At 42.4% G+C, this 25,898-nt stretch overlaps 1 protein-coding gene and 1 pseudogene across 5 annotated transcripts in view; one reads left to right on the forward strand and one right to left on the reverse strand.

Moving 5' to 3' along the window:
- AP4E1 (adaptor related protein complex 4 subunit epsilon 1) overlaps positions 1-24,485 on the forward strand; it is an 83,905-nt gene extending 59,420 nt beyond the window's left edge. For 4 of the 5 annotated variants that reach the window (XM_070054200.2, XM_089310341.1, XM_089310340.1 and 1 more), the window contains 5 exons: positions 6,680-6,935; positions 11,574-12,128; positions 15,808-15,998; positions 20,287-20,444; positions 21,368-24,485. In XM_070054200.2, coding sequence (XP_069910301.2) covers positions 6,680-6,935; positions 11,574-12,128; positions 15,808-15,998; positions 20,287-20,444; positions 21,368-21,528 — 1,321 coding nt within the window. In that variant the 3' untranslated portion in view covers positions 21,529-24,485. The remainder of the gene's footprint in view (positions 1-6,679; positions 6,936-11,573; positions 12,129-15,807; positions 15,999-20,286; positions 20,445-21,367) is intronic. The other variant, XM_070054202.2, reaches the window with a different exon arrangement.
- Positions 2,983-3,559, reverse strand: LOC103351206 (c-Myc-binding protein pseudogene; annotated as a pseudogene).
- Positions 24,486-25,898: the final 1,413 nt, after the last annotated feature.

A 25,898-nucleotide genomic window follows, 5' to 3' on the forward strand; every position in this document is an offset into this window, starting at 1 on the left:
TAGAATTTCTTACCTGTAAGCTCTATTACTGGGCAGCATCCCACTTCAAATGGGAATTCTTAGTGCTAAGTTAAAGAACACTCCTAATCTTTTAAAGGTTACAAGGTCAGAATTTCTATGTGTTTGAATGATCTGATTAAAAATAATATAAAGGCATATCATATAAAACTATGTATTATATAATAGTGTCAAAACCCAGAGGTGACTCATGTTTTAAAAATTACAGTATATTTTATTATCAATAAGAGGCATATTTTGTGTATGAAATGGCTTTATGTTGTTCTTTTATGTATTCTCCCACTTTTTGGACTGTATATGGTACATGATAGAAAGTACAGTTGATGATAGGCGTGTATCCAAATGAAATACACGTGAAAGAAGTCTTCTAAAAAGTTTGAGGCTCCTTTTGAGTTCCTTCTGTCTTTTCCTTTCTCACTGTGTGTGTGTGTGTATGTGTGTTGCTGAGGATTGAGTTCCCTGGGAAGCACATTCTGTGATGGTTTTTAGTATGCAGAATATTAAGGAGTGCCCCTAGGATTAACACCAAGAGGAAGAAGGAGAAAGCAGCAGGAAGAGGAAGAAGTTAAGAGGAAATACTGTGCCAACAGAAAGCCTCTGTTGACCCCACAGGGAGCTCTAGAGCTGGCATGTCCCTTCAGAGTTACCCTGAGTTAGGCCAAGACAGGGGACCAAGACTTTATACTTTTTTTTTTTGACAGGCAGAGTGGACAGTGAGAGAGAGAGACAGAGAGAAAGGTCTTCCTTTGCCGTTGGTTCACCCTCCAATGGCCGCTGCAGCTGGCGCGCTGCGGCCGGTACACCGCGCTGATCCCATGGTAGGAGCCAGGTACCTATCCTGGTCTCCCATGGGGTGCAGGGCCCAAGCACTTGGGCCATCCTCCACTGCACTCCCTGGCCACAGCAGAGAGCTGACTGGAAGAGGGGCAACCAGGACAGAATCCGGTGCTTCGACCGGGACTAGAACCCGGTGTGCCGGCGCTGCAGGCGGAGGATTAGCCTATTGAGCCGTGGCGCCAGCCAAGACTTTATACTTTTACTCATCAGTCATTGATGTGGACTGCCCCAGAAAAGACTTGATCTCCGCTTGATCCAGGGGCTGAGAACTGACAGTATGCCCAACAAAGGGACAATTGGCCTTCATTGAAGGGGGTCAGGATGGAGCAACTCGGCCCACCACACCTGCCCTTTTTCTTAAACTAGTATTTGGATCATTTATTAATACAACCTGGGGACTTGTAAATAATGAAGGGAAATGTTTTGGTGGAAGGGCGCACACGGATAGTGTAATTCTGCTGTGGATATTCACAAATCCCTTAGAGGTGATGCTTTTTTTTTTTTTTTTAAGATTTATTTATTTATTTGAAAGTCAGAGTTACACAGAGAGAGGAGAGGCAGAGAGAGAGAGGTCTTCCATCCAATGGTTCACTTCCCAATTGGCTGCAACAGCCAGAGCTGCGCCAATCCGAAGCAGGAGCTAGGAGCATCTTCCGGGTCTCCCATGTGGGTGCAGGGGCCCAAAGACTTGGACCATCTTCTACTGCTTTCCCAGGCCATAGCAGAGAGCTGCATCGGAAGAGGAGCAGCCGGGTCTCGGACCGGCGTCTATATGGGATGCCTGTGCTTCAGGCAGGGCGTTAACCCACTGCGCCACAGCGCCGGCCCCACAGGTGCTGCTTTTGAGCATCCTAGAAATGCTAGGGTTGCTTTCAGTGGTTCCTGTGACCACTTTGGCATCTGCTTATAGCAAGAACAGCCAGTTTTATTCTAAGAGGTTTAGTAGATAACTGGTTTTTTTTTCTTTTTAATTCTTCACTCAATATGAGTTTAAATATCTATTTTTATAAATTGTTTTGGCTTGTAAAAAAAGTTGATCATGATTCTAACAAATTAAGTGAGAATAATAATTAGTACAAGTATTTCTTTTTTTGACAAGAATATAGTGCTTTACCATTTACAAATCTTGCACATATGTTCTCATTTGACCCTCACAGCAACCCTGTGAGATATGAAGCACAGATATTCTTCTCATTTGACAGATGAGGAAAGTGTCTCAGAACAGTAAGAAACTTATGTGCCCTAGTTCTACAGTGAGTGCACAATTTATATTAACATCATCAGTCTAAAAATTTAGTACCCAATCTCCTCTCACACTTGTCCTGCCTATTTCACAGAGATAATGAAGATAAAGCAATTTCAAGTTTAGAAAATGTACTTTGAGGAAAAAAAGCACTGTGTAATTATACCCACAGACTATAATTTCCCACAATGTAGGGCTCATTCCCCTTCATATCCCAGCTTGTGGTGAACTCTGAATTTTCTGTTACCTCCGTTCTTGTATTCAATTAAGCAATGCAGTAAGGCAGGAAAACAGTGTGGTCCTGTATAAAGTCGTATAAAATACAGTCAGGCTAACTGTTATTCTTAAGCAAGTTGAGGAGCACTACACAGAAAGGACAGTGTGCAGCTAGGACCCACCGAGGCACAAAGCAAAACAAGGCAACAATATCACATCGGTCAGGATTGCATGGAAGGAAAACATGGTATCAGAGTTCAGATCCACACACACACAGTTCTCTAAGGCAAAGCCGTTGGCAAAGAAGAGTTACTTGTTCCACATTACAGAAACAAGAGCAGAAGATTCATGGGAACCCTCTGCAGAGGCATCTTAAGTCTCACAGATCTCTTTTGGTGCCTACAGCAATATAAAAGACAATGTCATCTTTATTTTAAATAATTATTGTAGCTGTGCTTGTATCTTGAACTAAACCAAGTAATTGCCCCATGCTAACCTCCCATGGCTAAAATAAATCCTGTACTATCATTCCTCATCAGATTAATAAACAGAATGTCTTTTAAGGTAATGAATTAGATGGCTTTTTTTAGTGGTTTGTTGTTGTTGCTGTTTTTAGGATTTACTTTGGATTCTCTTTCTTTAAGATCCAAAGAAAGTTACATTGAGTGTTTATTGGTGGATCTAACAGTTAAAGTGTAATATGTGAATTTAACATATTAAAAGAGTTCTGTAGCATTCTATAGCATCTGCTCAGAAAGGCTTGTGCACTATACAAACTACTTAAGCCATGCAAAACCATTTTTCAGGGTCTTCACTCAGGAAGAATCCCATTCAGCATGCTTCTCCTCCTGAGGCGATTCCTGCTGAGCAAGCTTTATTTTCAGTTTTTAATTTTCTCCTTTAGTAGCTTCATATTTTTCTTCCACTTCTGCCAATTGTAGGCGAAGCAGCTCTATTTCTGCATTTTCTGGGGTAGCAGCTCCTAAATGATGCTTTAAAAAGTCCAAAGCACTATCCGGTTTCTCTGGTTCTTCGTGTAAGGCTGCCAACACCTTGGTCAGCGTGTCCAGCACTCTCCAAGTGCTTCCAGAGCTGCTCGTGCTTCAAGTTCGCAGCCTTGGAATGGGCTCTAGTGACAGTGGCAGCAGCGTTGATGGTGCTGGAGACCCATGGCTGGCGGGCTCCAGTGCAGATATTTCCAAGTCTTCCTTTTAGATTAATTTCACAATTCTTATATAAGTTCAAAAAATTTTTTTAATTTTATTTTTTTGAGAAGGAGAAGGAAAGGAGGGAGACAAAGTGGAGGAAAAAGGGAGAGGAAGAAAGAAATCCCCCATCCACTGGCTCACTCCCCAACAGCCAGGACTGGGCCAGCCAAAACCAGGAGTCATAATCTCAATCTGGGTCTCCCAGTTAGGGTCCCAACCACTTGAGCCATCACCTGCTGCCCCCTAGGAAGCTAGGATGGGGAGCACAGCCAGGACTTGAACCTAGGTGGTAGGGGATGCAGGTATCCCCACTGGCATCTTAACTGCCACACCAAATGTCTGCTTTATGTATATAAATTTTTAAAATGTTATTTTTGGTCTTTGACAGGGATGCTTAAATGAGCCAAGTACCATGGACACAGAGTTGGTTTTAATTTATTTTTTAAATCTTTTCCTCCTACTTTTATTGAAGTATTATGGGCAAATACAATTTTGTATATTTAAGGTATACAGCATGATATTTTGATGTATGTGTACATATGTGTGTGATTACCACAACCAAGCTAATTGATGGATACAAGGTGTTTTTTTTTTTTTGTTTGTTTTTTGTTTTTTTTTAAAGATTTTATGTATTTATTTGAGAGGTTGAGTTACAGACACAGAGAGGGAGACAGAAAGGTCTTCCATACACTGGTTTATCCCCTAAATGGCCATAATGGCTGGAGCCGGGCGATCCAAAGCCAGGAACTAGGAGCTGCTTCTGGGTCTCCCATGCAGCTGTAGGGTCCTAAGTACTTGGGTGATCTGCTTTCCCAGGCCATAGCAGAGAGCCGGACAGAAGAGGAACAGCTGGGACTAGAACCAGAGCCCATGTAGGATGCCAGTGCCGCAGGCATAGGCTTAGCCCACTACATCACAGCGCCAGCCTTGGACACAAGTTTTTAAATGAGAATAATTGAGACTATCTCTGGCTGTTTGAGCCTGTGCTTAGGTTTTATTAGTCACTCTAGATTCATAGCTGTGTAACTTCTGGGACAATAGTGAGTCCCTATTTTGAATTTGGCCCTGGTCTTTTTGCCTGGATGCCTTCTCTATAGCCTTTTTGGTCTGGATACCTGACTTCTGACCACTACTTTAATTCTTCAACTTAGGTATAAAAAATTTCTAAACCCCATGCTTTATCCTAAAATCTTATTGTTTATTTTTATGGACCAGACCTCATTTCATTTTTATAAAAGTGTATTTATGGGGTCGGTGCTATGGCTTAGCAGGTAAAGCTGCCTCCTGCATTGCCAGCATCCCATACAGGCACCAGCTCGAGTCCTGGCTGCTTTGCTTTCCTTCCAGCTCTCTGCTATGGCCTGGGAAAGCAGTAGAAGATGGCCCAAGTCCTTGGGCCCCTGTATCCATGTGGGAGACCCGAAAGAAGCTCCTGGCTCCTCCTGGCTTTGGATTGGTACAGCTCCAGCTGTTGTGGTCAATTAGGGAGTAAACCAGCAGATAGAAGTCCTCTCTCTCTCTCTCTCTGTGCCTTTCTTTCTCTCTCTGTGTAACTCTGACTTTCAAATAAATAAATAAATCTTTTTTTTTAAAGTGTATTCATAATAGTTGAAAATGTGGTGGCTGCTTTGCACTTTAAGAGTGCTTCTTGGATTAAAAGTGAATTTACACATAGGAGTGCATTTGAATGATGTTTTGCTTTCAGCAGGATTTTATTTAGTGAATTTATGTAGGTTTTTTTTTTTTTAAAGATTTATTTATTTATTTGGAAGGCACAATAACAGAGAGGGAGAGGCAGAGTGAGAAATCTTCTATCTGCTGGTTCAACCCCCAAATGGCCGCAATAGCCAGAGCTAGCCCCTTCTGAAGCCAGAAACCAGGAGCTTCTTCTGAGTTTCCCATGTGGGTGCGGGAACCCAAGGACTTGGGCCGTCTTCTGCTGCTTTCCCAGACACATTAGCAGGAAGCTGGATTGAAAGTGGGGCAGTTAGTACTCAAACCGGTGCCCATCTAGGATGCTGGCACCATAGACAGCAGCTTTACCTGCTGCACCACAGCACTGGCCCCATTTATGTAAAAGGTTTATAATTTATTCAGGTAGCTAAGAAACTTAAGAATCATTTCTGATTTTCAACCCATCAGAATTAAAGGTGTTTTTAAAAAGTGAATGAGGCTTGGCCGGCGCCGTGGCTCAATAGGCTAATCCTCCGCCTTGAGGCGCCGGCACACCGGGTTCTAGTCCCGGTTGGGGCACCGGATTCTGTCCTGGTTGCCCCTCTACCAGGCCAGCTCTCTGCTGTGGCCAGGGAGTGCAATGGAGGATGGCCCAAGTGCTTGGGCCCTGCACCTGCATGGGAGGCCAGTAAAAGCACCTGGCTCCTGGCTTCGGATCAGCGCCATGCGTCGGCCGCGGCGGCGGCCATTGGAGGGTGAACCAACGTCAAAAGGAAGACCTTTCTCTCTGTCTCTCTCTCTCACTGTCCACTCTGCCTGTCAAAAAAAAAAAAAAAAAGTCAATGAGGCTGGCGTCGCTGCTCACTTGGTAATCCTCCGCCTGCAGTGCCGGCACCACGGGTTCTAGTCCCGGTTGGGGGCCGGATTCTGTCCCGGTTGCCCCTCTTCCAGTCCAGCTCTCTGCTGTGGCCCGGGAGTGCAGTGGAGGATGGCCCAAGTCCTTGGGCCCTGCACCTGCATGGGAGACCAGGAGGAAGCACCTGGCTCCCGGCTTCGGATCAGCGCAGCGCACGGGCCGCAGCGGCCACTGGTTGTGAACCAACGGAAAAAGGAAGACCTTTCTCTCTCTCTCTCTCACTATCCACTCTGCCTGTCAAAAAAAAAAAAAAAGTGAATGAGTAAAGAACTGATTTATTTTTGTTCAACTTATTCAAAACAATTAAGTGAAAATTAGTGACCTGAAAATTTTACCTTAGTCTAGAGAACTGCTGCCTTTAAATCATTTGGCTGGAGTGTAGGGGGAGATTGACTATGACTAAAATGAAATCTAGAGATTCAGGCTTTACTTTTGACCATTTAGAGTTCAATGTGAGAGCTGTTCCTAAAAGGTCATGAACAATGATGTATTTTTCAATACCTCAATGTAGTGACTAATTAGTAGTTATTATTTACATTGACTTTATTTCATTATTAATCTACTTAGAACAAGCAGTTTGAAGCTGGAAGGTATAAAGAAATTGTGGGGAAAAGAGGGCTACCTGCCCAAGAAGGAGAATAAAACTGGTGATGAAACTGAAGCTCCTGTTCCTCAAGAGACCACCATAATGGAGAATGTGGATCAAGCTGTAACAAAAAAGGATCAATCTCAAGTCCTTACCCAGACTAAAGAGGAGAAGGAAAAGCAGCTGTTGGCATCATCATTGTTTGTTGGACTAGGATCGGAAAGTTCAGTCAACTTGGTAAGTGATCAGTTATATCCCTTTAAGAATCTGTGTTCTCTGTTTATAAACAAAACTGACTCTAGAAAAGCTCCTGGCTCTCATCTGTCTACTTGGTGAGAATTGGCTTCCCCAGCTTTCACTCCTCATCATCTCTTAGCTCCAGTGCCACTAGTGAGTGACACACCTTTTCTCTCCCTGAAACATAAAGTCCAGTGAACTTGGAACAAAGATGTTCTCTTTGTTCCAGTTGACTAGGGCAAGGGTCAGGGTTCAAATGAAGTTACCAGTGTAACTACGGAACTCTCACCTCTGTGGGTAGATGGGAGAGTTCTCAGAGGGAGGGGGGCTTAATTGAAGTGTTGTCAATAATAGTCACAATATTGCTGTATTTTTGAAAAAATATGCTTCAAAATGGTATTTTTAATAATAAAAACTGAGTCATTTTAGAGGCATAACAGTAAAATAGTTATATAAATTATGGTTTCAGAATACCATTTAGGCACTAAAAATGATAAATATTGCATTGCAGAATGAAAAAAAGATACTTGTGGAGTGGGTGTCTAGCCTAGTGGTCCAGCTCCTAGCTGTAGCTTCCTGCCATGTAGTCCCTGGGAAGCAGTGTTTATGGCTCAAGTAATTGGGTTCCTGCCATTTTCATGGGAGACCTGGATTGTGTTCCTGGCTCCTGGATCCTGGCTACAGTCCTGGCTTCGCCCTGGCCATGGCAGACATTTGGGGAGTGAACCAGCATATGGGAGCTCTTTCTCTGTGTGTCTGTGTCACTGCCTCTCAAAAAAATAAATATAAGTACAATTTTTTAAAAGAAAATACTTATATATTAAAAACATATTGTGTAAAGTTTTATTTATACCTTGTTTATAACTGTTCAGAAGATAAAAATATGATGAGGTTGAAAGATATTTTAATAATACTGCCAATAATTATGCTCAGATTTTAGAATTAATATTTTCAAAACTTTATGCCAATATATTATTTTTATAATAAAACAATGAAAAATTGCAGGGGAGAATAGCTGTTATTTTTGAGCATTTGGGAACACCATATACTCCCCTGTTTTGGTGGACTGAGGAACCCCCCTGGTACACAGCTGTGATTAGAGCCACATCACAGTTCGTTGATCTTCCTCCTCCTTCCTTGGTGGAGTTTCCCTCTGTCCCTGTTAACAGCAGGCCAGATGGTGTGCCATGCTGCACTCCTTTTCTAGACTCACCAGTCTAGATCCCATTTTTATGTCACTTAGTATTCTTTCAAGAAAAAACAACCTAGAAGTATTAATAATCATGTCTTAATATTGTCTTAGCATTTGCAGGTCAGCAATACAGGGCCTGATTTGGGGTCTTTGATTTGTTCTGGCAGGCTGTGGTGAGGGACTTCCACTGAATGCCTGGTGAGCACTACCAGGTTGGAGTATTCCAGGCTCATGGGGCCCTCATCTGTGAACCTGGTTGCTGGTACAGAGGAGTCCTGTCTTTCTAACAAGGGCATAGTGTTCAAGTTAGGTTTCTTTCCTCAGGAGAGCATTCAGAGTGACAAGTTAATGTCGAATTTTTTTTTTTTTTTTTTTTTGTGTGTGTGTATGTGATGAGCTTGAAGTCAGAAATAATGAGGATTTTTTTTTCTATTAAGTTAATTACACTAAATCCTTTTTGGGTTCCTCCTTAAGCCTCCCCTGCCCAGCTAAAACTGAATGAAAAAAAAATCTGTTTCCCTGTTTTTGGGGACCCTGAATTCGGTGAGGAACTGTGTTGTAACTCAGATGACTTCATGCAGAATGTGGAGAAGCTAATAATGATGTCAAATAAACATGTGTGCTGTTACCCTCAGCTGCAGCTTTCCCTCTGTCCCTGGGCCAAAGCAGACAGGACTGGGACTAACCAGTGTGCTCCTTCTGTATCATGCCCTTTGTTAGAGCACTTCTCCAGGTGTCCAGTGCCTTATTGATTTTTCTAGTGTTTGAGGTTCCCAGTCACATAGATCAAGGCTAAGTTGAGGTGTTTCGTTTAAACTGGCTTTTACTTTTAGGTCTCTGATCTGTTTTGAGTTAATCTTATGTACTGTAGTTCACTGTAAGGGTCAAGATTTATTTAAAAATTTATTATTTTTTTCACTTTTACTTTTTTTTTTTTTAAATACTTATTTGAAAGGCAGAGCAACAGAAAGAGAAGGCGAGACAAAGTGAGATTTTTCATGTGCTAGTTTACTCCCTAAGTAGCCACAATAGTCAGGTCTGGGCCAGAATAGAGCCCATCCTGGCCATCCAGGTGAGTGGCAGGGGCCCGAGTTCTTGGGCCATCTTCTGCTTCCTTCCTAGTTGAGTTAGTAAAAAGCTGAATCAGAAGCAGAGCAGCTGGGACTCAAACTAGCACTGTGATTTGGGATGCTAACGTCATAAGTGGCAGCTTAACCTGCTGTGCCACAGAGAGAAAGGTCTTCCTTTGCCGTTGGTTCACCTTCCAATGGCCGCCGCGGCCAGCGCGCTGCGGCTGGCGCACCGCGCTGATCCGATGGCAGGAGCCAGGAGCCAGGTGCTTTTCCTGGTCTCCCATGGGGTGCAGGGCCCAAGCACCTGGGCCATCCTCCACTGCACTCCCTGGCCACAGCAGAGAGCTGGCCTGGAAGAGGGGCAACCGGGACAGAATCCCGCGCCCCAACCGGGACTAGAACCCGGTGTGCTGGCGTCGCTAGGAGGAGGATTAGCCTAGTGAGCCACGGCGCCGGCCGTTGTCTTCATTTTCTAAAGATACTTTCTCTGGGTATGAAATGCTTTTCTTAAATACTTCTTTTTAGTTATTTAGTTTTAATTCTGTTTTTGAAAGGAAGAGAGATGGGGTGTGGTGAGGGTGGGGGGGGGGGAGAGAAAGCAAGGAGAGGAGTGTAAGCACCCCCATCTAGTGGTTACTCCTCAAATGCCTGCAATGGCTGGGACTGGGTCAGAGCTGGAGCCAGGAGCTGGGAATGCAATCCAGGTCTGCCACACTTGTGCCATCACCACTGCCTCCCAGGGTCTGCATTAGCAGGAAGCAGAAGTCAGGTACTGGAGCCAGAACTTGAACCCAGGAATTCTGATGGCAGGATATGGGTATATTAACCACTAGGCTAAATGTTCCCCTTTACTTGAAGTATTTTAACAAAGATGCTACTACAGTGTCTTCTAGCCTGTATAGCTCCTGATTAACAGCATATTGACTAGTGCAGAAAAACAGATCACTGGGGCTGGTACTGTGGTACAGTGGCTTGAGCCACCACCTGCAATGCCAGCATCCCATATGGGCATTGGTTTGAGTCCTCACTGCTCCACATCTGATCCTGCTTCCTGCTAATGCATCTTGGAAAGCAGTGGATGATGGCTCAAATGCCTGGGCTACTGCCACCCATGTGGGAGACCTGGATGGAATTCCTGGCTCATGTCTGCAACCTTGCACAGCCACAGCTGTTGCAGACATTTGGGAAGTGAACCAGCAGATGGAAGATCTTGTTATCTTTTTGTGTCTCCCCCTCTCTGTGTAACTCTGCCTTTCATATAATAAATAAATCTTAAAAAAAAAAAAAAAAGAATCATTAACCTTGAAGACAAAGTAAGGGAAACTATCCAAAATGAAAGAGAAAGAAAATACAAAGAAAGAACAGAGCAGTAGTGAGCTGAGGAACAGTACCAAGTAGTCTAATACACATCTGCTTTGAGTCCTGTAACTACTGGGGGAAAAAAATAAAAGGAAATACTTTATCCCTTCCTGCCTACCTTTCTCTCGTTTTTGTTTATTGGTTAATGGCATGTTGGTTCTTGTTAGATGACTTCTGAATTGGGAGGTAAGAAACAAACTCAAATTTGGAACAAGTTGTTGGGGCTTGAGGGGATGGAGAGGATATGAGAAGGGAACTAGAATTCTGGTTAACCAGTCATGAGAAGGCTGGCCCGGCTGTGTTGCCTACAGAGATTGGAGATGTGGACCAAGTAGTGCTGTTTGCTGCAGCAATTCTAGACAGAACTTTGGCAGGCAAGGGATCACTTTTACCACTGCTCTTACGTAAATTCACAGATTGTTCCTTAGAAGTTTAGATCAAGGAAGGCAAGTTTGTCTTCCTGTCTCCTGAGTCTGTGACACGCATTACCAGTCATGGAATTCTTTCCTGCTGAGTGTTCTATCAGCCCATGCTGATTGATTCTTGAAGTAAAACCCATTTTCCCCCCCTACTTATTAACTCATAGGCTGTGAAATAAAATTATTATAGATTACTAAAACAGAGTTTGGGACATTCTTATATTTACGGGTAACTTAGGTTTCTACAAGACACAGCTGGAAACTCAAAAAATGGCTAGATTTCTGTTTCTAATGTCTCCTATAGTTTGAAATCTAACAAGTTTTTAGAATTGTTCACAACTGACTTTTTGACCTTATTTCTTTCTCTGATTTTATGGGGTTTTAATGAGGAATAAGAATTAGCTAATAGTTCAGAGTTACTTAGCTGTCAGAATTTTAGGACTTAGCGTTTTGTTCAACTCTGATTTTTTGTTAATATGTGCTTGATAGAACATTAGCAAGCAAGTTGCTCATTTGAAATTATAGAAGAATGTTCAACACTCAAGAATAGTAGAATTGTTTCTTTTTATGCTATCATTATGCTTTATTTTTATAGTTGGGAAAAGCAGATACTGTCTCTCACAAGTTCAGAAGGAAATCAAAAGTTAAGGAATCCAAAAGTGAAGAAACAACCAGTGCTTACAATGTGACTTGTTCCTCCTTTAGTTCTTTGCCAAATGTGGCATATGAAGAAGATTATTTGAATACTTTGCAGGATAGAGGAGACAAAGAATTGAAGAAGTTTTCTCTCAGCTCAGAACTTTTGGATCCTGAGTCATTGACAGAACTGCCCTTGGTTGAGAAACTCTCGAATTGCAGCCTGTCTACACCGTCTTTGTTTGCTGATAGCAACATGGAAATTTTTCGCCCTTCTCCATGTACTACCGTCTCATTTGCCAAGGAAATCTCTTTAGCATCGTCTTTGTTGGATGAAACTGCTGAATCCTTAAATTCAGATTGTATGGAGATCTGTGATAATGAAACCATATCAGTGTCTTCTCACAAAATTTACAAAGATGACTGTTTATTGGTGGTCTGGTTAGTCACGAATAAGAGTAGTACAGAATTGAAAAGTGCTAATTTAGAAATTTTTCCTACAGAAAATTTCAAGGTAAGAGAATGAATAGTTTGTCATTGCTGCCTTAAATGGACTTACTTAATGTTTCTGCTATTGATTCTTCTGATTTATTTTTAAGAATTCCTTTTTTATTTTTTTAAGATTTATTTATTTATTTGAAAGGCAGAACTACAAAGAGACAGTGGCGCAGAGAAAGAGAGAGAGAGGTCTTCCATCCATTGGTTCACTCTCCAAATGGCCACAATGGCTGGAGCTGGGCCGATCCAAAATCAGGAGCCAGGTGCTTCTTCCTGGTCTCCCACGTGGGTGCAGGGGCCCAAGCACTTGGGCCATCTTCTATTGCTTTCCCAGGCCATAGCAGAGAGCTGGATTGGAAGTGGAGCAGCTGAGACTGACGCCCATATGGGATGCCAGCACAAAGGTGACATCTTTACCCACTGTGTATCACAGCGCCAGCCCCTTGATGTTTTATAAATTGCTTCCATATCCTTCTTATTTCCTTAATAAAAACAAGTAAAAAGTGGAAAGGATTTTTTTTTTAATTTTCATTTAGTGACAAATTATTCAGAAGAGATAAAGAAAGGAAGATAATACAGATTGTATTGGAGAAGGCCATAGATATAAAGTGAGTTTTTATAAAGCACAGTAAAGAATGCTGGCTTGCTTTTTTTTTTTTTTTTTAAAGACTTATTTATTTGAAAGGCAGAGTTAGAGAGAGGCAGAGGCAGAGATAGAGTGAAGTCTTCCACCCGCCGGTTCACTGCCTAAATGGCCACCACAACCAGAGTGGGCTGATCCAAAGCCAGGAGCCAGGAGCTTCTTCTAGGTCTCCCACGAGAGTTTAGGGGCCCAAGGACTTGGGCCATCTTCTACTGCTTTCCCAGGTCATAGCAGAGAGCTGGATTGGAAGTGGAGCAGCCGGGACTTGAACCGACACCCATATGGGATGCTGGCATTGCAGGTGGTAGCTTTACCTGGTATGCCACTGCGCTCGCCGTAAGAATGATGGATTTTGACTTATACTGCCTGTTTCAATCCTGCTTCTGCAACTTATAAACTGTGTTACATGGTCAAGTTATTTAACTGCTTTGTGCCTCAGTTTCCTCATGTTCAAAATGAGTTACTGAAAGTAGGTACCTGTTGCTGTAGGGGTCAGTGAGTTAATTTCTGTAAACCTGCTTATAGCAATATATGGCACATGTGAGTCCTGCTGAATTATGTTCAGTGTATATTTTGTGATCTCTTTTCCCATATTCATTACATGTCTGATTCACTCTTGTTATAAACAGTAAAAGGAAGTTCTCAAATTATTTAACAGAACAAAGTAGAACATTGGGGAATAAGAATATTGAAAAATAAATGTATTACTGTCTACTTTTTTTCTCTCACCAATTTACTGTGTGCTCAGGTGTCAGTTCTGTTTTTTATTCCCTCCTCCAAGGGACTGCTGTTGTGGTTTTTGGAGGTATGTTGATTGTTTTGTCATGTGTATGTCCTTGGTGGATATAATGAGATTTGACCAGTGTATCCATTTTCCACAAAACTGACCCAGTTTCTTCTGTGAGCTAGAATGTATTGACTGAGGTATTGTATGAGTCACTGGCCAGGACAGAAGCTTCTGACTGGATGTGCATTAGAATCACCTGTGGAACTTAACAAAATGAAACCCAACCCAGTCCCGTTGCTTGAACTCGAGCCCTGTACCTTGTGTAAAGCATGGAGAATGCAAGGGGAAGGCATCATCTGTCTTGGTTTTTTAAGCTCCTCCAGCTTCAGAAATCTGGTGCCATCCAGGCTTGAGAACTACTGGCTAGCATTTTATAATCTTTTTTAAAAAAGCAGTGCAGTGGAGGATGGCCCAAGTGCTTGGGCCTTGCACCCCATGGGAGACCAGGAAAAGCACCTGGCTCCTGCCATCGGATCAGCGCGGTGCGCCTGCCGCAGCGCACCGGCTGTGGCGGCCATTGGAGGGTGAACCAACGGCAAAGGAAGACCTTTCTCTCTGTCTCTCTCTCTCTCACTGTCCACTCTGCCTGTCAAAAAATTAAAAAAAAAAAAAAAAAAGAGCAATTATACAGAGATTTTTTTTTTTTTTTTTTGACAGGCAGAGTGGACAGTGAGAGAGAGAGACAGAGAGAAAGGTCTTCCTTTGCCGGTGGTTCACCCTCCAATGGCCGCCGCGGCCGGCACGCTGCGTCCGGCGCACCGCGCTGATCCGATGGCAGGAGCCAGGAGCTAGGTGCTTTTCCTGGTCTCCCATGGGGTGCAGGGCCCAAGCACTTGGGCCATCCTCCACTGCACTCCCTGGCCACAGCAGAGGGCTGGCCTGGAAGAGGGGCAACCGGGACAGAATCCGGCGCCCCGACCGGGACTAGAACCCGGTGTGCCGGCGCCGCTAGGAGGAGGATTAGCCTAGTGAGCCGCAGCGCCGGCTATACAGAGATTTTAAATGTAGTGCCAGGGGCCTGCGCTGTGGCTACAGTGCTGGCATCCCATATGGGGGCCCATTCAAGTTCTGGCTGCACTGCTTCTGATCCAGCTCCCTACAAGTGTGCCTAGGAGGGCAGCAGAGCATGGCCCAGGTGCTTGGACCCCTGCCCCCATGTAGGAGACCTGGGGGAAGCTTCTGATTTCTGGCTTTGGCCTAGCTCCGTCCTGATTATTGCATCATTTGGGAAGTGAACTGGAGGATGGAGGATCTCTCCCTCTCTGTTTCTCTTTCAAAATCATATCATATCTCTTTAAGAAAAATAAATAAATGTAATGCCAATTGTTACATAATTTTGACCTGTGTACTATTTTTAATTACCTATACTAATGAATCTTTTTTTGTTTGTTTGTTTGAAAGTTTTTATTTAATAAATACAAATCTTCATATGTATAGGTTTTAGGGATATAGTGTTTCTTCCCCCCATACCTGCACTCCCACCTGCACTCCCATACCACCTCCTACTCCCTCTCCCATTCCATTTTCCATTAAGATTCATTTTAAATTGACTTTATATGCAGAAGACCAACTGTTTACTAAGGAGAGATTTCAACTATTTGCACCTACACAGGTACACAAAGTATAAAGTACAGTTTGAAGACAAGTTTTACCATTAATTTTCTTTTTTCTTTTTTTCTTTTTTTTTTTGACAGCGTGGACAGTGAGAGAGAGAGGGAGAGAGAGAGAGAGAAAGGTCTTCCTTTGCCGTTGGTTCACCCTCCAATGGCCGCCGCGGCCGGCGCACTGTGCTGATCCGATGGCAGGAGCTAGGTGCTTCTCTTGGTCTCCCATGGGGTGCAGGGCCCAAGCACTTGGGCCATCCTCCACTGCACTCCCTGGCCACAGCAGAGAGCTGGCCTGGAAGAGGGGCAACCGGGACAGAATCTGGTGCCCCGACCGGGACTAGAACCCAGTGTGCCGGCGCCACAAGGCGGAGGATTAGCCTAGTGAGCCGCGGCACTGGCTATTAATTTTCATAGTTAACTCATTAAGGAGAGAGGTCCAGCATAGGGAGTAAGTGCACAGTGACTCCTGTTGTTGATTTAACAATTGACACTTTGGTTTATGATGTCAGTGATCACCTGAGTGAGTGAAGTGGTAGTCATTTTATAATATAGTTTGTCATTAACTTATATTACATTAAATTAATAAATTAATAAAGTTAAATATAAAATTGGTATTTATATAGAGCCTTGATCCCTTCTTCAATCTTTTTGTTTACAGATCACTGAGCAGCCTGAATGCTGTTTGCCTATCACGGAAGCAGAAAATACCAAAATCTTTCAATACAGTGTGCAGATGGAGAAACCTTTTATGCAAGGGAACCTGTGTGGTTTTGTAAATTATCAAATGGTAGACACTCTTTCTGCTCAGCTGGAATTTTCTGTGAACTTATCACTACTAGATTTCATTAGGTAAGTACTTTCTGGAATAGCAATTCAAGTTGTTCATTCATTAAGCCTTTTTTCTGGACAGAGGCACTGTTATAGGTGCCAAGGATAACAGTAATTAAAAACTAGATTCATTGTTGACCTTCAGGGAGCTTCTGGTCTAGGGCAGAGACATTGAACAACCACATAAATGCATATGGAGTTGCAAATTGTGCCATAAGAGAAAATTAAATGATATAACCAGAGATTATAATGTGAGACTCAACTTAGGTTTAGGGTGGTTGATGATCTGGAAGAGCTGAGAGAAAGTGATTTTTAAGCTGAAATAACTTCACAGATCCTGCTTGACTCTTTTTTAAGCTTTTTTTTTTTTTTTTTTTTTTTTAAACAGGCAGAGTGGACAGTGAGAGAGAGAGAGACAGAGAGAAAGGTCTTCCTTTGCCGTTGGTTCACTCTCCAATGGCCACCGTGGCCGGCGCGCTGCGGCCGGCGCACTGTGCTGATCCGATGGCAGGAGCCAGGTGCTTTTCCTGGTCTCCCATGGGGTGCAGGGCCCAAGCACCTGGGCCATCCTCCACTGCACTCCCTGGCCACAGCAGAGAGCTGGCCTGGAAGAGGGGCAACCGGGACAGAATCCGGCGCCCCGACCGGGACTAGAACCTGGTGTGCCGGCGCCGCTAGGCGGAGGATTAGCCTAGTGAGCCGCGGCGCCGGCCTTTTTTAAGCTTTTAAATTTCTCTCATTTGTATTTTATTTATTTGACTAATTCTTTAATAAAATCTATTATACTTTAGAGAACTGTAATAAAGTTACTCACCATAGTTATTAAGCTTTTATTAAACATACAGTAAGTTTTGCATTATTCTAGGTACTGTGCAGTGTTACCAAAGTAACTAAAAGTGACATCTTTGCTCTTTAGCTCTCATTTAGTTTTTTTTTTAAAGAGTTATTTATTTATTTGAAAGAGTTATACAGAGAGAGAAGGAGAGGCAGAGAGAGAGAGATCTTCCATTTGCTGGTTCACTCCCCAGTTGGCTGTAACGGCTAGAACTCTGCCAATCCAAAGCCAGGAGCTAGCAGTTTCTTCCGGCTCTCCCACAGGGTGCAAGGGCCCAAGCACTTGGGCCACTGTTTTCCCAGGCCACAGCAGAGAGCTGGATCGGAAGTGGAGCAGCCGGAACTCGAACTGGCGCCATATGGGATGCTGACACTGCAAGCGGCAGCTTTACTCGCTATGCCGCAGTGCCGGTCCCTCTCATTTAGTTTTTTTTTTTTATTATTTTATTTTTATTTATTTATTTTTTTTTAATTTTTTTAATGTGTTATATTTTCATTATGATTCAGCTTTTTTTTTTTAATGTGTTATATTTTCATTATGATTCAGCTTTTTTTTTTTTTTTTTTTTGACAGGCAGAGTGGACAGTGAGAGAGAGAGAAAGGTCTTCCTTTTGCCGTTGGTTCACCCTCCAATGGCCGCCGCGGCCGGCGCACCGCGCTGATCCGATGGCAGGAGCCAGGAGCCAGGTGCTTTTCCTGGTCTCCCATGGGGTGCAGGGCCCAAGCACCTGGGCCATCCTCCACTGCACTCCCTGGCCACAGCAGAGAGCTGGCCTGGAAGAGGGGCAACCAGGACAGAATCCGGCGCCCCAACCAGGACTAGAACCCGGTGTGCCGGCGCCGCTAGGCGGAGGATTAGCCTAGTGAGCCGCGGCACGGCCCTATTTTTTTAAATTTTTTTTTGACAGAGTGGACAGTGAGAGAGAGAGAGAGAGAGAGAAAGGTCTTCCTTTGCCGTTGGTTCACCCTCTAATGGCCGCCGCGGCCGGCACGCTGCAGCCGGCACGCTGCGGCCGGCGCACCGCGCTGATCCGATGGCAGGAGCCAGGTACTTCTCCTGGTCTCCCATGGGGTGCAGGGCCCAAGGACTTGGGCCATCCTCCACTGCACTCCCTGGCCACAGCAGAGAGCTGGCCTGGAAGAGGAGCAACCGGGACAGAGTCCGGTGCCCCAACCGGGACTAGAACCCAGTGTGCTGGCGCCGCAAGGCGGAGGATTAGCCTAGTGAGCCACGGTGCTGGCCTCATTTAGTTTTATAAATGTGTTTTATATATTGAAACTTTTTAAAATGAAGGGTGCTTGAACCAATAGTACAGAATGCCAGTGAGTATTGATAAGTTATCTGTATTTTTAAAGATTTTAACTTTTTATTTATTTGAGAGGCAGGGAGATGGAAAGAGATGTATAAACAGAAAGAGAGTTCCCATGCACTGTTTCACTCCCCAAATGGCTGTAGTGACTGAGCCAGTGCGAAACTGAAGCCAGGAGCTGGAAATTCATTCCAGATCTCCCATGTGAGTGACAGGGACATAACCACTTGAGTCATAACCTGCTGCCACCAGCGGTAAGCTGGACCTGAACCCAGGCACTCACAATATGGGATGTGGGCATCCCAACCATGTCCTAATTGCTAGGCCAAATGCTTGCCCCATGTGCAAAACATTTTAACCATGTATCTGCTTATTTATATTACAATACTAAGATTTGTGTCTGCCCATTAAAGCCTATTTAAAAACGTCAGTTATTCAGAGTTGTTATGTACACTGTGCTATATGAGACCCAGCCATGAAAAAAACTTACATTCTGTAACTATGAAGGTATATCCCATGATGAGCATTTATAATCTAAAGAAGCACAATGTAGGCCGGTGCCACGGCTCACTAGGCTAATCCTCTGCCTGCGGCGCTGGCACCCCAGGTTCTAGTCCTGGTTGGGGCACCGGATTCTGTCCTGGTTGCTCCTCTTCCAGTCCAGCTCTCTGCTGTGGCCTAGGAAGGCAGTGGAGGATGGCTCAAGTGCTTGGACCCTGCAACCGCATGGGAGACCAGGAGGAAGCACCTGGCTTCTGGCTTTAGCTGGACGCAGCACGCCGGCCGTGGCGGCCATTTGGGAGGTGAACCAACGGAAGGAAGACCTTTCTCTCTTTCTCTCTCTCTCACTGTCTAACTCTGCCTGTCAAAAAAAAAAAAAAGCACAATATATACAACTATACAACACAGTAATATATATAGTATAATATACATACACACACAGTTCTGTGTATATTAATTAAATTCTCTGTACCTATAAAAAATCTCTGTCTTGATTATACATAACCAATATGTTATGTAAACCAGTACATATGCTAAAAATCAAATACTATGGAAAAATATAAATATAAAGGTTTTCTGTATTTCCACCCCCCGAGACACCAGATGTTAACTGTTTGATCTTTATAGTCTTGTGAACCAATTTTTTAAAAAGTTACCTATTAAAGAAACAGAGCTCCCATCTCCTGCTTCACTCTCCAAATGTCTGCAGCAGCTGGGGCTGGGCAGAGGCTGAAGCTGAGAACTGGGAGTGCAAGGTCTCCCACATGGTGTGGCAAAAACTCAGTTATCTGAGCCATCAGCTTTGCCTCCCTTGGGCTGCAGTGGCAGGACGCTGGAATCAGGAACTGGGAATTGCCCATTGGATGTGGTATCTTAACCTGCTAGATGAAATGCCCACTCCTCTTGAACTGCCTAAAAACTGTATTTGTTAAAATACTTTCTCTTGGCTTAATTTGCTAATAATGCTGCATTATTGTAAAATTTATTTGAAAAAGTGATACAGAGAGAGGTCTTACATTTGCTGGTTCACCCCCCGAATGGCTGCAACAGCTGGGGCTGGGGCAGGCTGAAGCCAGGAATCAGGAACTCCATCCAGGTCTTCCATGTAGGTGGCAGAGACTCAGGTACTTGAGCCATCATTCGCTGCTTTTCAGGCACATTAGCAGGAAGTTGGATAAGAAGTAGAGTAGCTAGGACTCAAACCTGATCTCCAGTGTGGTATGCAGACATCTGAGGTGGTAGTTTGACTCGCCTGCCCCAGATGGATATTTTCATATGTATAGAATTTTAAGTGATTTTAATAGAGTGTGTCATCATCCCCAAATCCAAAGTATACATGAAAGAAAAGTTTTATATTATCTTTGAATGATTCATGAAATTACTTGATAAAAATTGTCCTGGGATGACTAATTCTCAGAAAAGAAAGAACTGAGTGATTTATTGAAAAGGCATTTGCAATTTAGTAATATCTCCTACTTTCAGTATTTTTATCAGGTTGGAGGATGATATTAAGTATTCTAATCATATTTGGCTTAAAATCATAAATTTTGTGGGACTTGGATTTACAATGACTATGTTTTGTTCCCATGAGTCATTTGAAATGTATTTGTTTATAATCATTTCATTCTTTTGGACGTAAATCTAATTTTTAAAATTATTTTCAGACCATTAAAAATCTCAACTGAAGACTTTGGCAAACTCTGGTTATCCTTCGCAAATGATGTGAAGCAAAATGTGAAAATGTCAGACTCTCAAGCTGCTCTGCCTTCTACCCTAGAAACCTTGGAACAGAAGCTAAGACTTCATGTTGTTGACATTATAGGTTTGTAGAGTTATGAAAAGGCAACCTCTGAGCTATCTCAGAATCAGAACACAAATCAACTCTTATAAGTATTATATTTCTTAGATTGTGTTTCCTATTATCACAGATGAGTGTGATTTTCAGAATATATTCTAAAGATTTTAACTGTATACTTCAGTGGCATTAAGTACATGCACATTGTTGTGCAGCCATCACTGCCATATATCTCTAGAACTTTTTCATCCTCCCTATCTGAAACTCTGTTACCTGTTGAACACTAACTCTCCAATTGCCCTTTCTCCCCAGCCCTCGGTAACTATCATACCCCTTTATATCTCTGACTTTGACTCTTTGAGATTCCTTATAAAAGTGGAATTCTTTACTATTTGTCCTCTTGTGTCTGGCTTATTTCTGGCTTGTGTCTGGCTTATTTCACTTAGCATAGTATCTTTAAGGTTGATTCATGTTAAAGCATGTGTTAGAATTTTCCTCCTTCTTAAGCCTGAATACTTTATGAACATACTACGTTTTGATTATCCATTCATTTGTCATTGGACAATTAAGTCACTTCCACTTTTTGACTGTTGTTTATGATGTTCCTTTGAATGTGGGCCTACTTTCAGTTCTTTTGGTTATATACCTGAAGTGGAATCGTCAGATCATACGTCAATTTCATATCTAATTTTTTGAGAAACTTTTGCTCTATCATTTTCACAGCAACTGTACCATTTTATATTCCCATGAGAAATCCACAAAGGGGTTCTAGTTTTTCTACATCTCTATCACACTGGTTATTTTCTGATTTTTTTTATTTGCATGACCCTAGTGATTAGTGATGTTGAGCATCTTTTCATGTCTTTAGTGGCCGGATGTGTATCTTCTTGGAGGAATGTTTATTAAAGTCCATTCATATTGAATATTTTTTCATTTTTGTTTGATTACAGGCAATGAAGGGCTATTGGCCTGTCAGCTGCTCCCATCCACCCCCTGCCTAGTGCATTGCCGAGTGTATGCTGATATATTAGCCCTGTGGTTCAGATCTTCCTGCTCTACTCTTCCGGACTACTTACTCTATCAGTGTCAGAAGGTGATAGAGGGATCCTAGCAGAAGCTCTGCTTAGTTTTACTTTATCAAGATAAATGGTTTACATAGATAAACTTATTTACCAAAGTGAAAATAACTCATGGTACTTCTAATGAAAGTGGGGATTATTGCAAGTTATAGTTTGTGGTTTTCTTTTTGATTCTTGGTCAAGAAAGATCCCCAAGAAACTGTATCCCTAACCTTTTACTCAGGATTGTACAGTATGTTTAGGTCCCAAAAAAGTGACCTAAGCTTCTGTTATAAACTGCTAATGATTTATGTATCATTTAGTGTAGAGGGACTAAAAATATTTATTTTGTTATAAATAATTTTATAGCAAGTTTGCTGTAGCACTAGCTAATTTGTAGTAAAGCCAAGTTTTAGTTCTCAGCATTAAAAGAGGGGAAACATGAAATTGATACTTGTAAACCAAGTTTGTATTTGACTTTGGGAATACAGCGTGGTTTTTGTAGGCAGGTCAGTAGTTCCAATTGTGTTTCCCTTAGATCAATGTTGAATTGAGTTATCATAGTAAATGCTAACAGTTGTAGGAGATCTGTGAGCATGCTGGATATTGGGAAGATCTAATCTGTGATGTATTTCTTCTTAGAGGTAATTTGTTATATATAATTCCAGAAAATTTGGCTATAAAATTGGTCTGTTTTCCACTTGCTTTATTTTTAAATTTAAAGTATACTTATTTTAAAAATGCTGAAAAATTTATAAAATATTATTGTATAGAGACAAACCCATAAGAGCACACTAAATGAAAGCAAATAAATAAAGAACTTTTTAGTTATGACAAACAAATATCTTAAGTCCATTACAATATAGGTCCTTTTGGCACATTAAAATTTGTGACTAGAATCTGAATGGCAAAACAATCTTTCCTGGCTTTTGAATCCTCACTTAACAGATACAGGTGAAACTGAGTAGGTATACCGATTGCACAGGTTCTTGAGCAAAATAAAATCATTTTCTTGTAATGGTTCTACCTATATGGCCTCTGCCAGAACTATTCTCAGTAAAAGAAGAGGATGTGCCTGATATGAATGATGGACCAAAATCTTGAGATTGTAGATTAACTGAAATAGTGTTTTATAAAACCTTATGGTGCTGTGGAAAATATTTGTTATTTCACTTTTTCTGACGCTTCACCATGGAGATTATTCAGGTAATACAATTTTAAGTCATTGCAGTTGGTACTCTGGCTAGTTAGTACTGTTTATCACCCAGGTTAGGAATTCTGGCTTGATGTTGTCACATCAATCATAGATGATGAATATGCTAAGGGGATTCCCCAGAGCTGATAGATGTCATTTCATTAATATTTTGTGTCTAGAGTATTCATCTCTAAAAACAAAAGCAGTATTTTTTCTTGGTTAATTTTTAAGTTATTCCTTTTTTAAAAAGTAACATCTTGTTAGTTTCATTCTTTTAAGAACATACAGTGAAACTATGCTGCCAGAGCAATAAATGATGGGAATTACCTGCATAATAGGTTCCTCCTTTTGGACAGAAAATCAGACTTATCCTCAAACTCCCGCAGTGGTGAAGGAAGGGACTGTGCTGACTTGGGGGACATGGTGGACACTGGCCTCATCAGTTTCCTCTCTATTCCTACCTCTGTCAGCAGCACACCACGCCCCTCACCTGATTTGTTGTTACTCTGACAAAAGGAAAGGAATTACCCTTTCACTTTGCACAGGAATGTAGCGTTTGGCAAGGGAGGTGCTCTAGTTTTTCGTGGCCTTATTTCCATGTGTTTGCCCGGTCACTCAGGCTAGTTTGAGTGTGGCGTGATGGGGGTAGGATGCCTAGCAAGCACATGGACAGAGATTACGGTGAGCTTTCTGCTGCTTTGTTGTCAGGGTGTATTCACCAGTGGCAGCAGCAGTTGTCATGAGAGACACACTTGGCCGACGGATATGTCTAATGGTGGGAAATATGTATTGTTAGGTTAAGGCTGGGAGCGTGATTTTGGGTCTGCCAAAGGGAACATGGTGTCACTTTTGTTCTTTATGAACCTGCTAAATAAAAATTCACATAACAAGATTTCTACTGAACTGTTTAGTAGAATGTTTACAATTTTTATATTTTTATGATTTTAAAAGTAATAGATATGCGTAGATTTTAAAGAACTTCAGAGCAGTATATATTCTGCCTAAATTTGTTGAATGTTTTAAGTTCTAAATCAGGCATCACCACCTTTTTTTTTCTTTTGCATCATAGGAGATATGGCTATAAACTGGAGACTGTTGTGGTTAGACTCATTCTCTTCACCTTGAGTCATAATTTAGTAGTGAAGGGGCGACTTCTAGGAAATGGAAAAGGGTGAAAAGGGTGCTGTGAAAAGGGTGCTCAACTCTGTGAGTTTTGTGCCAGGCATCTTTGCTGAGAATTGAGTTGGCAACAAGTGTCAGCATAGGGGAAGATAAGGGCAGCCAGGAGAGCCTTAAGAACAGCTGGGAGAAGGGGCAGGCTCCTGCCAGGATGGTTCCTGGGGAGGCAGGCAGGTCTGAGGTGAGAGCTGGCAAGTCAGCCGTGAGTTAGGTTCCTGCCGGAGGAAATCCGGTAGAAGCTGAGCAGTTCGAGTGCTCATGTGCCAAGCATACCAAGCACAGCATACGCTCTGCAGAGGAGCATTATTTTAAACAATAATCTGCTATTGTCCACCAAAAGTTTATTTGTGGTAAAAGTGCAGTTTTTTCTTTATTTCATGTCACTGATATTTTAAACTATTGAGCTATTTGTCTTATATTTTTATGGATATATGTGGTCTTTGTCTCATGATGGTGAGCCACTGAAAGTGCACTGAAACTGTTCATGTGTCTTTAATATATTTTGCGGTGTTGAAGTTCTAGGAGGAAAATGAAGTGAATAACAATTGAATAGGCAATTATTACCTACTTTGGGGGTTGAATTCTGTAACTTGAAAAAGTTCAGTTGAATGTGTAATAAATTCAAAGTGATCTATACTTGTCTTTGGTCTCTGTCATTTATTATCCAAATTTTTCAATAACACCACTCAATCAGCAATCTAATTTAATCAAGCATTAGCTAAGACAAAAGCAGTTGGAATGGGATGAAAAGTATGTACTCATACAGCCCCAAAAGTCTGATGTCATTGGTTAAAAGTAAAGATACTGCTGTTTCTGTGTGATGGATGGTCTGAACTTTGAGGGCTTCTGACAGTGTGGATTGATTTTCACTATGCCTGTTCTTATCCTCCACTTCCATCCTAGTCTGACCAGAGCATTCAAAGTGGAGTGTTCTGGACTGGTGCCGTGGCCCACTTGGTTAATCCTTCGCCTGCAGTGCTGGCATCCCATATGAGCACTGGGTTCTAGTCCTGATTGCTCCTCTTCCAGTCCAGCTGCCTGGGGAGGGCAGTAGAGGATGGCCCAAGTGCTTGGGCCCCTGCACCAGCATGGGAGACAGGGAGGAAGCACCTGGCTCCTGGCTTTAGAAGGGTGCAGCGCCGGCCATAGCGGCCATTTAAGGGGTGAACCAGCGGAAGGAAGACCTTTCTCTCTGTCTCTGTCTCTCTCTCTTACTGTCTAACTCTATTTGTCCAATAAAAAAAAAAAATGGAGTGTTCTGCGTCTATAATGTCCTTTCTTTACAGATGCCTCAAGGTGCAAGAAACACAGTAAGTCCATTATAAACTTAGCAAATAGAGCAGAAACGGAGACTAAGTCCCACTGACTAGGCCTCTTGTTGGATACAGCGAATAGCAGGGAAGATGTTATGACACTTGAGGCACTGACAGAGGAGGAGGTTTAAATGCACCACTCCCACTGTCATAATGGAAATGAAGGGAGATGCTGAAGGGAGGGAGGCCTACCTCTAGATAAACTGGTTAAGGGTTGTAGACAGTTACTTTTGTATGTATAATGACAGATTATGAGCTTTTTAAGTTAGGAACCATGTAAAGATTTAAATTTTTTTAGAGTGGCTTTATGTTCACAGCAAAATTAAGAGGAAGGTACAGAGATTTCCCTTTACTGTCTGCTTCCACTCACTCATGGTGTACATTCTGTGGGTTTGAACTAATGTATAATGACATGTATTCACCAGTGTAGTATTTTACAGAATGAGTATATTCACTGCCTTGAAAATTCTTTGTGCTGAGCCTGTTCTCCACCTCCAGCAGTCACTCCACACCTGTGGCAACCATTGATCTTTTTACTTTCTCCATAATTTTGCCTTTTCCTTCATGTTGTATCATTGGAATCATCTAATATATAGCCTTTTCAGGTTTTCTTCTTTGACTTAGTAATAGGCATTCACATTTCTTCTGTGTCTTTTCATGGTTTGGAAGCCCATTTCTTTTGAGCACTGAAAAATCCATTATCTGGGTGTACCACAGCTTTTTTTAATCTGTTCAC

Source organism: Oryctolagus cuniculus, chromosome 12 (assembly GCF_051225735.1).
Source record: "Oryctolagus cuniculus isolate XC-2025 breed Fujian yellow rabbit chromosome 12, ASM5122573v1, whole genome shotgun sequence".
Lineage (NCBI taxonomy): Eukaryota > Metazoa > Chordata > Mammalia > Lagomorpha > Leporidae > Oryctolagus > Oryctolagus cuniculus.